This window comes from Ahaetulla prasina, chromosome 5 (assembly GCF_028640845.1).
Source record: "Ahaetulla prasina isolate Xishuangbanna chromosome 5, ASM2864084v1, whole genome shotgun sequence".
Classification (NCBI taxonomy): Eukaryota; Metazoa; Chordata; class Lepidosauria; order Squamata; family Colubridae; genus Ahaetulla; species Ahaetulla prasina.
Window position 1 is genome coordinate 55,535,707 of NC_080543.1, and position 13,078 is coordinate 55,548,784.

The following is a 13,078-nucleotide window of genomic DNA, read 5'->3' on the forward strand; positions in this document are numbered from 1 at the left end:
GTCTTAGCAATGCTATCTTAGTTTATTGCAGCTCTGCAATAAGGTGATATGAGCTTTGAAAGAGGCTTCAGATAGTGCCATTGTCCAAAGAGTAGCAGTGAGAATTGCAGTATACTCTTGTTTATGGTAAATATACATATAATAAGATACATATTTTCTGCTTCATTCAATCGTACCAATTCCTGGAGACTGCTTTGATTACTCCCTGTAGCTTTCTTGGCAAGACTTTTCAGAAGTGATTTGCCATTGCCGCCTTTCTTGGTTTGAGAGAAAGTTACTAGCCCAGTGTCACCCAGCTGGCTTTGTGCTTAAGATGGGACTAGAACTCATGGTCTCCCAGTTTCTAACCTGATGCCTTAACCATTACACCAAACAGGCTCTCTTATACATTATAATTTTAGAATAATTGTAATTATAATAGTTGGTTGCACATTCAAGACTATGTTTAGACTGGATTTGGAATTTTTATCCTTCTGTTGAATCCTTCCCCGTGACCTAAGATAGGCAGATGTTGTTTGATGGAGTTAAAGTTATTGCTGTTTCAAGTAAAGCTGCTGGTGATGACTTTCTCAATGCTGATTGCTCTTATCTGTTGACAACATTGTGAAGTCACAGCTGCCTTTAGCCAGTCTTGACCTTCATGTGCATCAAGTTCTTCCCAGGAGATCTAAGATGTTGTAATGTATTGGTGAAATAAGCAGTATATACAGATCCAAGCAGTATTTTTGTGTTAGTCTTTCTACTTCTATTTGCAACTCATTGGTTTCTTATTTTCTCCAGTTCTTTCTCTTCTGTCTCCTGGGAGTGCAACATCCAGTGTCCACTTTCTTGCTTTTCTTATCTACACTTGTTAAATTCTGGGATGTTATGTGACAGATGCTTGCCTGTTTCAATTATCATTTATCATAATATAAATTATTAGCTGATTTCCAGACATATTTATCTAGTAATATCATTACTAACTTCTACATAAATTATATCCATTTATGGTATACATTTTTACATATGCAAACGTATTTTTCATAAACGGATTTGTTTTTGACTAAACCAATTATTACTATAAGTTTGTATAAACAAACTCTCTCGTGTAATATTTGGATACAACTCTATGGATACTTTCCAAAAAGAAAAAAAGAAAATGGAGATTGTGTTTAGAAGTACACAAAATGATTCATTCAGAAACTTGTACTTTAGTCATAGAGGTTTATAATGTGAGGATGGATGAACACTAGAATTTAAAAATAAATTTAAATATTACATTTTCAAGTGTATTTTTCTATTGTAAATTAAGAAAATGTCATAATTTAAAATATTAAAATATATATATCAATTTTTTGTTTCTTACTAGGTGGCAGTGAAAGTTATTGATAAAAAAAGAGCGAAAAAGGACACCTATGTGACCAAGAATCTGAGACGGGAAGGCCAGATCCAACAAATGATTCGTCATCCTAACATTGCTCAACTGCTGGATATCTTGGAAACTGAAAATAGTTACTACCTTGTCATGGAACTATGCCCAGGAGGCAACTTAATGCACAAAATCTATGAGAAAAAAAGGTTGGAAGAGCATGAAGCACGCAAATACATCAGACAGCTTATATTAGCAGTTGAGCATCTACATCGGGCAGGGGTTGTTCACAGGTAAGATTCATATTTTTGAAATAATACATGCTTATTACCATCCATATCCATTTCCCACTAGTTATTAGTCTTCCACTGATATTCTTCATATGTATCAGAATTGCAACTCTCAGAATTCCAACTTGGCATAGCTATTTTTTAACCTATGGTAAAACTCAATGAGATTTTGTAACAAAAAATACGATATGGAATAAATCAAACATCTTTTTTCTTTTGTCACAAAGACTTTTATTCTTGACCTTTTTAATCTGGTTTATCTAGTCTGGTATGCCTCGCACTCATTTGAGGGTTGGTTTGTTTTTTTAAAAATGTAATTCTAGAAATGGGAAAAATAATCCCAATAAGATTTGCAGATTTTATTTTTTTCTTTCTCTTAACAAAATAACAGAGTTGGAGGGGAACTTGGAGATCTTCTAGTCCAACCCCCTTCTCAAACAGGAAATCTTATAACATTTCAGACAAATAGTTGTCCAATCTCTTCTTAAAAACCTCCAGTGTTGGAACAACAATTTCTGGAGGCAAGTCATTCCACTGATTAATTGTTCTGTCAGAAAATTTCTCCTTCGTTCTAGGTTGGTTCTTTCCTACTATATTGCATCTGTGAGTAGAAAAAAGCTCCCATTTTTATCAATGTCTCTAAAATGAAATCTCAATCTGCAAGGTACTAGTGGAAGGTTGTATCTACCTAATAGCCAGCTTCACCTCAGTCCAACAGTCTTCTGGAAGTAGACGGGTAAGGATGAATATTTCTGAGCTATGGTGCAGTGAGTTGAATTATTCATCAGAGTAAGCAATGATGAAAATTATTTATGATATAGTATATTCACCATGTTTCTGTTAGATAGCATGTAAAATTCTAATTTAGAGTTGTATGCAAAACAGACTAATATGAATTACCTTTTCTATGGAATGATGGAGATTTAGAATTCCAGCAGAGATAACACGTCAGGTGGGCTTTGAGGCTATGTTTTTTTCAAGCACTGTAGTATGGAAGGGCATTGTTACTCAAGTGAGTCTTAATTTCAGTCTGGTATTGTCATAGGTAAGCAAGGTAAATAGTGACTGATGATGCGAGCTTCAATCACACTTTAGGGTCACAAAATGTTTGCTTGAATCAGCAGTGGTTAGATTAAGTACACAAATGGAATTGTATATAATTTAAACCCAATTTGCTGAAGCAACTTAGTGTCATAGAGATGTTTTGAAACCTAACTGCTAGTTTGCAAGACTACATTGAAAATGCTATCAATTTGTATGTATTGGGAAGCATGTAGACCTTGACTTCATGGAATATTTCATGAAACACTCAGATTATGAGAATCTTTATTTAATGTACCGTATATACTCGAATATAAGCCGATCCGAGTATAAGCCGAGGTCCCCAATTTTACCCCAAAAAACTGGGGTAAACTGGGAACTCGAGTATAAGCCGAGGGAGGGAAATGAGGCAGCTACCGGTCAGGGAAAGCCTCCCTCCCTCAGCCGAGAAGGCTGGCGGCTCCCCCGCCCCGCCCTCTCACTGCACCGGCAGGGCTTCCCCGCGCTAATGCAAAAGCCCGCCAAGTTTGCACTAAATATTGTATAATGTGAAAAAAAGAAGAAAAAAAAAAACCTCGAGTATAAGCCGTATATACTCGAGTATAAGCCGAGGGGACGTTTTTCAGCACAAAAAACGTGCTGAAAAACTCGGCTTATACTCGAGTATATACGGTAAGTTGTGCATACTTTTATGACAGAGACTCTACCTATAACGTATGCTTTGGAATGTGATTGAATAGTAGCAAAAAGTGCACATTCAAGTTTGAGAGAATGTATTTTCTTTTTCTCATGGTAGAAGAAAACAATCTTGAAATTCTCTTTTCAGAAGGTATTTCAGGAAACCTTTGTATTGTAAAAACCAGGATATTCTCAACAACTTTTAAAGTAATTTTCAAACTACAGATACTCAGTGTAATTACTGTCAAAACACCAAGGAAAGGAATTTAATAATGTTCCAATTGCAAAGACTGCTTCCTGTGTATCTGTTTTCCACTGTTTAATTGAGGATCTGGGTGCATATCTTTTCAAACTTAATTATTCAGATAACTAGCAGATCTTGAGAAATAGGACAATATATAATAGAGAACAGTCTTTTGCTTGTTAAGACTTGAGTTGGATATGGGAGACAAAATTTAATACTTTTTATGAAATGTTCTCTGCCAATAACATTGTAAGTACATTCTAATTTACTGACCATTATTTCAGCAACCGTTTGACATTACAACAGCGCATTTACAATTATCACAGTATCCCATGGTCATCATTTCTGACCTTCACAGCTGATTTCTGACAAGCAAAGTCAATGGGGAAGCTGGCAAGAGATCACAGGTTGTGGTCATGTGACATCAGACTTAACATCTGTAGGTGATTCACTTGACAACCACAATCAAAACTGACATGTAAGACAGCATGGTTACATGAGATTTCATTTTGCAACTTCATTGCTTAGTGACAGAACTGCCAGTCTCACCGCAGTCAGTAACTGAAGACTACCTATATGCACATAGAGGAGCAGCCCAAAGCTGAGCATGATACATGTATCAAAATAGTAGATTGTTTTTAATGCCTAACTAAGGAAATGAAAGAACTTGCTATCATACAATATCTTTTAATTCCACATACAAATGAAATAGTGCTTAGAGTCATCCAGTGTAGATGATTCCCTACATAGAAATGGAAAAACCAGTGTTCAAGGTGGCTTTATAAAAGGCAAAAAACATGAGCTACTGCTGATGTATGCTGGATAATTTGGAAAGCCAAAGAATGGCAAGAAAAAGTCAGTATGTGCTTCATTGATTGTAGAAAAAAAACGATTGTGTCAATCGGGTTAAGCTGTGGAATGTGTTTAGAATATGGGGATCCCTAAACATATAATTGTCTCCATGTGACTTTGAAGATGTGGGATAAATAGAGTATTGGTGCTTTTGAACTTTGGTGTTGAAGTTACTTGAGAATACTGTAGATAGCCAAGAAATGCACAAATGGATCATCAAACAAATCAACCCATAGTTCTCACTCAAGGCTCAAATGATCTGGATGAAATTATCATACTTGGCATATTATCGAACAGTGTTGGTGAACCTTTGGCATTCTCACGTGCCATCCCATGTGCTGGAAGGGGGATGTGAAACCATCCCACGCCGAATGCACAGCCTCGCCGGCTCCCATCGCATTCCTGTGCTCAAATGCGTGCCAGTCAGCTGGCCATTCCGTGCGTGGTGTTGGCGACCCCGGAAGTGCGGCAGTCCATCGCGCATGCACAGAACACCAACCCGGAAGGCCGGGTGCCGGCTCACAGCTGCGTGATGGACCGCTGTTCTTTTATGGTCCGCCGGCACCCTGCGCGCGACAGACAGCTGACTGGCGCACATTTGAGCACAAGAATGCAATGAGGTGGCCATGCTGCACGTTCGACGCAGGACGTTTTTGCATGCTGCTTGCGCACGCGTGCCATAGGTTCGCCAACACTGTTATTATATAATAAGACACCTAGCTCTCTGGAAGAAGGCTCTGATGCTAGCAAAAGTGGAAGAAAAATAAAGAGGACAACCAATAGCAAGATGGAGGGATTCAATTAAAGTGGTGATGAGTAGCATCATTGAAAGCACCAGGTTATGGAAAGATAATGAGAAAACTTACTGATTTGGTTGCTAAAATCTGATATTAGTTTGATTACACATAATCAGATCACTTTTAAACTAGCAGCTTTACTTCTACTTTCTCATTGTCGGGGGAAACGGCAGTCAGATATGGGAAAATCCTCTCGCTTGCTGTAAGACCGAGTCTGCAAAATTTTGATAAGCCCCGCCTTCAGGCTCTATACTCCAGCTTTTCGACTCAGTCCTTGCCAGGACCAGACGTGTCGTAGCTTTTTTCCTGAACATTTGAACCTTAACTGCTAATTTAGATCATCTTACCAGCGTGAAAGGTTTTCAAACCCGACTCCGCTGAGGGCTGGTTTTCTTTCGGCTGTAATCAGTCAACCGGCGGATTTCCTGGGTCAGCGACCACGGGCTCGTCCCTGACGCGTGCCCAGAAGGCTCGCTGTTGTTTATTGGCACAGCGGGCAGGCGATTGCTGATTTACATAGGAGCAGCTGCCGAGGCGTTGGAGGCTTCCACGCCACGATCTATCGCCTTTGAAGCTGTAAGTGGCTGACAAAGGGGAAGAAATCCCCATATTCTCCTCATCGCGCTTGAAGTCCTTGTGGCTAGCGATTCAACTATCGGAGCGGGGGGGAACCCTTTTTTTCTGCATTGCACCAGAAGCCCTTGCGGCTAGCGATCAATCTGTCGGTAGGGGTGAAAACAATTCCCCATTCTAATACATCGCATTAGCAGCCCTTTGGCGAGCGATATTATCAAGATCTGAAACAACAGCAGGAACTTCGAATCGCCACTAGAACAAGTCTTGACGATCCTACTTCTTCTGACCTGTTCCTTTCAACAAAAGGAGGTCGTGAGTAATTAGTTTCATTGCCGCTGCTTTTCTTGTCGGAACGGTTGGTTTTTGGCGGGCTAGCACCTAAGATGGCGGTGGCCAGTCGTGCTGGGACAAGCAAGAGTTCCACGGGCAAGGGACGGAGCTGCCATTTTAGCGTCCCAGGAGAGGGCCCCTCAGGGAATGTTCCCCAGGTGCCTTCCATAGGGGATCCTACCCCAATTACTAAAGCTCCCAAACCTCATTCTAAAGCAGAGGAACGACGCCACAAGGCGATCGAAAAAGCCATCAGCAAATCCTTGAAAAAGTCTAACAAGACAGTCAGAACAGTTCCAGAGGAAACTCCACAGGGTGATAGGCCTCCTTCCAATTTTTTGGGCTATTCTTCTCCTGTCAATGCTGGAGCCTGGTCTCCTGACCGCTCCAACACAGCAGACTTGCTTTCCTATTCTGAGGCGGCGCCTTTATTTCAAGCCTTTCCTGGTCAGTCTGAGGCGGCGCCTTTATTTCAAACGCTGCCTATTTCAAATCTCCAGAACACGGGCCAACAAGCCCCAATGGCTCCCTTATTCCAGCCCTTACCAGCTCCATCTGATACTGTCACCTTATTCCAAACCTTGTCTTCCACGGACCACCAGGCCATGGCTGCTTGCAAACAACCAACATGCTGCCTGCCTTACCCATGAATGCTTCGGCCCAGCTGCCACAACAACCCATTATACAGTTGCCAGATTAATTTGGCTTGCTTATTTCTGAGGCTATCCGCCAGGGGGTGACACAATGCCTTCAACAGGGTTCTACCACTCCTCAACAGGTTTCTCAACCCCACAAACACCTCCCGCATGGCTCAGAGCCTAGGTGTGAAGTACCTGAGCATGACCAGCAGCACGAGCATTCCCCTGTTTCTATTAGCCAGGAGTCCTTTTTGGAGGATGAGGACACGAGATAATTGGCACTGTCAGACGATGAGGGTCTAGCCCCTGACCAGCCCTCCTCCATGGGTTTATTCAAGCCCCACCTTTTCCGCTCCCTGCTTTTCAAAGCACAAACTTCCACTGGTCTAGGAGTTACGACATCTGATACTACTGGCCAGACGGCACAGGACCCTTCAGGTCACTTATTTGCAGAACCCACCGTGGTTTCAGAGACCATTCCAGCTCCAAAGCTCTTTGTTGACATTGTCCAGCGGCAGTGGCAAAACCCAGGCTCTGGATCTAATCCCAATGCCCTGGACAAAAGATTTTATAACGTGGCCTCTGACTTGGACAAATTACTACAAATTCCCACAGTGGATGCCCCCTTAGTAGCTCTGACAGCCTCCTCCCACCTCACCGATCCAGCTGATGAGTCGCTACGTCCAGAGGAAAAGTGTGCAGACCGTACCATCGTGAAAGGTCATCAAACCTCTGCCTGGTCTGTCAGAGCCTCCACAGCGGCTTCGTTTTTCAACCGCTCAGCACTCCTATGGATCAAACAACTCCAGAGTAGAATTCCATCAACGGATCTTAGGTCCCATCAGGACATAAACAAAGTAGTGGCCGCATTGGAGTTCTCAGCTGACACCTCTCTTAATGCGGCCAGGTTTTCAGCCAAAGCCATTGGTTCCGCAGTGTCATCCCGCCGACTCCTCTGGCTTAGACACTGGCAAGCTGATACCAGAAGCAAATGGCGTCTAGCAGCCTCTCCATTTTCAGAGACCAACCTCTTCGGCCCTTGTCTTGATCCCATCGTGGTAGAAACCAAAGATAAGAGGAAGATAATCCCATCACTATCTCGAAGAGGAGAACTTCGCCACCAGCCATATTTTCGGCCACAGCCATTTCGCGCATCGGAATCGGGAGGTTTTCCCTCTCGCTCACAACGTTTTTCGCCCAGAGGGGCCCAGCCTCAAGACGGGCAGGTCAGACCAGAATCTCGTTTCTCCAACAGGAAGCCCTTCCGAGGGGGGAGGGGGAGGGCGTTTAGACTTTCCAAGTAATCCGACGTTGGTTTTTCCCATTGGCGCTCGCTTGACACATTTCTACGCCCAGTGGGAAAACTCAACTTCTGACAGGTGGGTTAGAAACATCATAAAGTGCGGTCTCTCCCTTGAATTTCACTCCGACCCCCCCGACGACTTTCTTGCGCTGCCCTGTTTCACCTAGCCCAACTACCAGGTCCCTCGTTTCCGAGGCCATTCGTCATCTGGTGGCTATAAGAGCAATTCAACATGTGCCCTTAGACCAACGAGGGTGCGGTTTTTACTCTTGACTATTCGTGGTGCCTAAGTCGTCGGGGGGCTGGAAGGCTATTCTCGATTTGAAGTCCCTCAACTGACATATTGTCTATCACAAATTCAAAATGAATTCTCTCTGCACCATTTTGGAGTGTATCCACTCTGGTGACTTCCTCTCGTCTATTGACTTGACGGAGGCCTACCTTCATATTCCAATCCTCCCTGCCCACCATAAATTTCTCCGTTTTTTTATCGTGGACATCACTACCAGTACAGGGCCTTGCCCTTCAGGATGTCATCACCCTCTCGAATTTTTACAAAGATTCTGTCGGTCCTGTTGGCCCACATTTGCATGACCCCAATTAGACTCCAAGCCTACCTTGACGATATATTGATTATGTTATTTTCATTGTCTGCAGCTGACAGGGATGTGTCCACCACTATCCAGATCCTCCAGGATCATGGATTTTCTATCAACTGGGATAAGAGTCACCTTACCCCTTCCACCCATATTGTTCACCTAGGTACGGTGATAGACACGACCCGATCTATGGTTTTCTTTTCAGAGGAAAGACGGGATAGCCTGTCCAACTTAGCGGCTCATTGTCAGTGGGTGGGATCTATTTCCCTGCTACAGTTATCTCAACTTCTGGGGAAAATGGTGTCCACCTATGACATTGTTTCTGGTCTCGTCTCCACAGCAGGTCCCTGCAGTGGTTCATGCTTCCACACGAACGGAATCGTGTCAGCTACTCTCTCAGGAAGGTTGTCCTCTCTAACAATGTTCGAACATCTCTGAATTGATGGACTTCCCCGGCCATCTTCCAAGGAACCTATTTCAGGGAGCCACCTCATTTAACCATCACCACGGATGCCAGCCTCTTTGGCTGGGGAGCGCACTTTCGGCTGGGATGCCCAGCATAGCATCAATTTTCTGGAACTGCGAGCCATTTTCCTGGCCCTCCAAGCATTCTCGACTCACATCGCCGGTCTAGACGTTTTGATTCTAACAGACAACGTCACGGCGAAGGCCCATGTAAATCGGATGGGCGGAACGCATTCTCGCTCCTTCCTCCAAGAGGCTCTTTGTCTGGGCCGCTAGGCGGAATCACACCTCAGATCCCTGAAGGCTCTCACATTTCAGAAGTTACCAACATTACAGCGGACTCCCTCAGTCGGGGTACGATCGATCAAGGGAATGGGCTCTCACATCAAATCTGTTCAACGAGCTATCATCCCATTTTGGCCGACCCCTGGTGGACCTATTCTCCTGGGCCTCCAATCACCAGCTCCCAAGGTACTTCACATGGTTTCTGTCCCAGGGCGCGGAGACAGTAGATGCCCTGCGCAGCAGGTGGCCTCGGGGCCTTCTCTACACCTTTCCCCCACTGCCCTTGATCCCCAGAGTGATTCGGAAACTTCTGGAGGAGAGGGCTGAATTGCTCCTAGTGGCCCCATATTGGTCCAGGAGGCCTTGGTTTGCGGACCTGCTTGCCCTGTCAGTGCAGGACCCATGGTGGATACCGGGGAGCAGAGTGGCCCTATGCCAGGGACCGTTACAACATCCGGACCCACAATGGCTCTGCCTAACCGTTTGGAGGTTGAGCGGCTCCTCCTAACGAGAGCCAATGTCCCCTCCAAGGTCATTTCTATGATTCAGGCGGCCCGCCGCGACTCTACGTCTCGTATTTACCAGGCGATATGGTGGACCTTTGCTTCCTGGTGCAAGGCTCGCTCCAGATCGGCTACATCGGCTTCTGTCCTCCACATATTGGAATTCCTCCACGACGGCTTCGAGGCCGGCCTCGCGCCAAACACCCTGAGACGGTAGCTAGCAGCCATATCTTCGATACTTACCTGCGGGTCATCTCATTCCCTTTCCAGGGAACCTCTTCTGCGCGATTTCCTCCATGGGGCTGCTAACCTGAAGCCTCCTGTGGTCCATCATTTTCCATCGTGGAGTCTACACAAGGTTCTGTCCGCCTTGACCCGGGCACCATTCGAACCGTTGAGGGAGGTCTCGTTCCGATTCCTCTCTTTCAAAGTTTCCTTTCTGATAGCCATTACATCAGCCTGTAGGGTTTCGGAACTTTTGGCATTATCCACTCGTCGAGATCTGTGTGTTTTTCACAGGGACAGAGTGGTCCTATGTTTGGACCCTACTTTCCTCACCAAAGTTAACACAGTCTTTCATCTCACACAAGAACTCATACTTCCGAACTTCTGTCCAATTCCTCAACGGCCACAAGAGTTCGTCTGGCACACCCTAGACGTCCGCCGGGCCTTGAAGATTTACATTCGCGGTACTGAGTCAAAACGCAAAACTGAGGCTCTCTTCGTATCCTTTCAGCCCTCATCTATGGGAACGAGAGTTACCAAATCGGTCCTGTCCAGATAGATCAGATCCACGATAATCACAGCATACGAAAAGCAGGATCTTCCGGTTCCTCAACGTATTTCTGCATACTCCACTAGGAGTGCCTCCACCTCGGCTGCTTGGGCTACTCAGGCATCGCTGGAGGAGATATGTAGGGCTACAGCCTGGTCCAACCCGATGGCATTTATTCGACATTATCGACTGGACGTGTATGCATCCTGTGATGCTGCTTTCGGCAGACGGATCCTCCAGGCAATCCACGAAGATTCAGAGTGATGTCGTCCTTCTCCCACCCAGACAGACATATAGCTTTGGTATGTCCCATACCTGACCGCTGTTTCCCGTGACAATGAGAATGGGTATTGGCTTACCTGATACGCCCCTTCTGGGTGAGGGGGAAACGGCAGTCAGTCCCACCCTTTTATATCAGCTGACTGGGGGGGGGAGCCATCGGGGTGGGTGAGCACTGATTCTTTATCATTTCAGCTCGACACATCAGTGTCCACGTCCTCGCCGAAAAGCTGGAGTATAGAGCTTGAAGGCGGGGCTTATCAAAACTTTGCAGACTCGGTCTTACGGCAAGCGAGAGGATTTTCCCATACCTGACTGCCGTTTCCCCCTCTCCCAGAAGGGGCGTATCAGGTAAGCCAACGCCCATTCTAGATTCTTTATCAGATGCCTCAATTGATAAGATACTCTCTTTATATTTATAGAGATGTCTATAGTATTGAACAGTGGTAGTCAACCTGGTCCCTACCGCCCACTAGTGGGCATTCCAGCTTTCATGGTGGGCAGTAGGGGTTTTGTCTGATACTGAAGCACTTTCATTTTTTTTAAATTAATTGATTTTTTTAAAACGTTTCATAGCATTAAAAACATTTTTATTAGATTTTCATAAAATTCCCTGTTGACAATTTAAATTTCTGAAAATATACTATTTGTATCGCCCGCGCATAAGTTTAGTTCACGTTACGTAAGTGAAACTAAATGGTGCTATAGTGCAACCGCAAACAAAAGAGCCTCGTCCCAGAATAGCTCAGGCATCTCCCCCCACACCACCCAGCTGTAACAGACAAGCAGAGCTGGTAGCTGGTGCCCCCCCAACCCAATCCACGATGCGCGAGAGGCATGCGCAGACAACCATACACGGCACATTACTGTGGAACTGGTGGGCGGTTAGAAAATTTTACTACTAATAGAGATACAAAAGTGGGCGGTAGGTATGAAAAGGTTGACTATCCCGGTATAGAATGACATTTAATAGCCTGCAAAAACAGTGGATTATAAACTATGTTTCTATAATGTGCATATAATCAGTAGTAACTGCTGCAATGAGCCTGATGCATTTAGGTTGTAATGTGAATCAATCATACATTATTTTCATCTTTTCTGAAATAATTTTTATTAGAAAGATTATCCTACTATTTTTGATTTTGTACCAAGAATGTTAAAAGGTTCCCCAGTGTAACCTTTCCAGTACATTTGTCTTATACCTGATTAGTTTGTTTTCATTCAGGTTTTACCATACTATCATGTTGTGTAGTTTAACATATTTCCTGAGTTATACATGATATTAGATATCTAAATGTAATTAATGCTTAGGTGTAATATATTCTGGATGTGATACATGATACAATACGTTGCACTGTTTCCATTGTGATTAAAAGCAATAGTTGGTATTAATGTGACTTGCAGCGTTTGGTTCCTAGTGTGTATTTAATAAGGTTTTCCTTCAGTATCATTTCTTTGGCTTTATCATTTTCAGTAATAAATATGTGTCATAATTTGATGTAAATTGTTATTAGGAACTCTTGAGTTACTGGAATTGTTCCATCTAGTTGACTCTGCTAAGTACTTTACTATAATAAAGTACTTTTGACTGTTGAAAGGTAGTTATTAAAACATATTACCATATTAGGAATATTTTAGACTAAGAAACACTTCCTTTATTTTATTTCATTATGACAAACAGGGAGAACCATCTCTTTCCTCTCCTGCCATCCTGAGATAATTGCTCCTTGGTATTTGCTATTTGCCTTGGGAGAAAAAGATCCTGCTGGCACTTGTGCTTTTTACTCTCTATTCAAACAGCTTCAAAAGGCATTTTTCAGTTTACCTAAAACCTATCTGGTATTCTGTTCTGCGAAAAAGGACATTTTCACTTCCTGTCTATTCTAATCCAAGTAATTATCCCATCCAATGACAGTTGTGTTAAATGTAAAATTTGTAATGAAGCATATTGAATACATAGACGGTGTTCTGAACATAAAATCCCTAGAAACGGTTAAACGGTAATAAAACCAGTTAAGATGGCAGCTTTTTGTATAGGTATTTGAAGCATCTTAGATTTGTTTCATGGTATGCAT

At 43.6% G+C, this 13,078-nt stretch overlaps 1 protein-coding gene across 1 annotated transcript in view; it reads left to right on the plus strand.

Moving 5' to 3' along the window:
• HUNK (hormonally up-regulated Neu-associated kinase) overlaps positions 1-13,078 on the plus strand; it is a 69,254-nt gene that overhangs the window by 24,004 nt on the left and 32,172 nt on the right. The window contains exon 2 of the mRNA XM_058186342.1: positions 1,349-1,641. Coding sequence (XP_058042325.1) covers positions 1,349-1,641 — 293 coding nt within the window. The remainder of the gene's footprint in view (positions 1-1,348; positions 1,642-13,078) is intronic.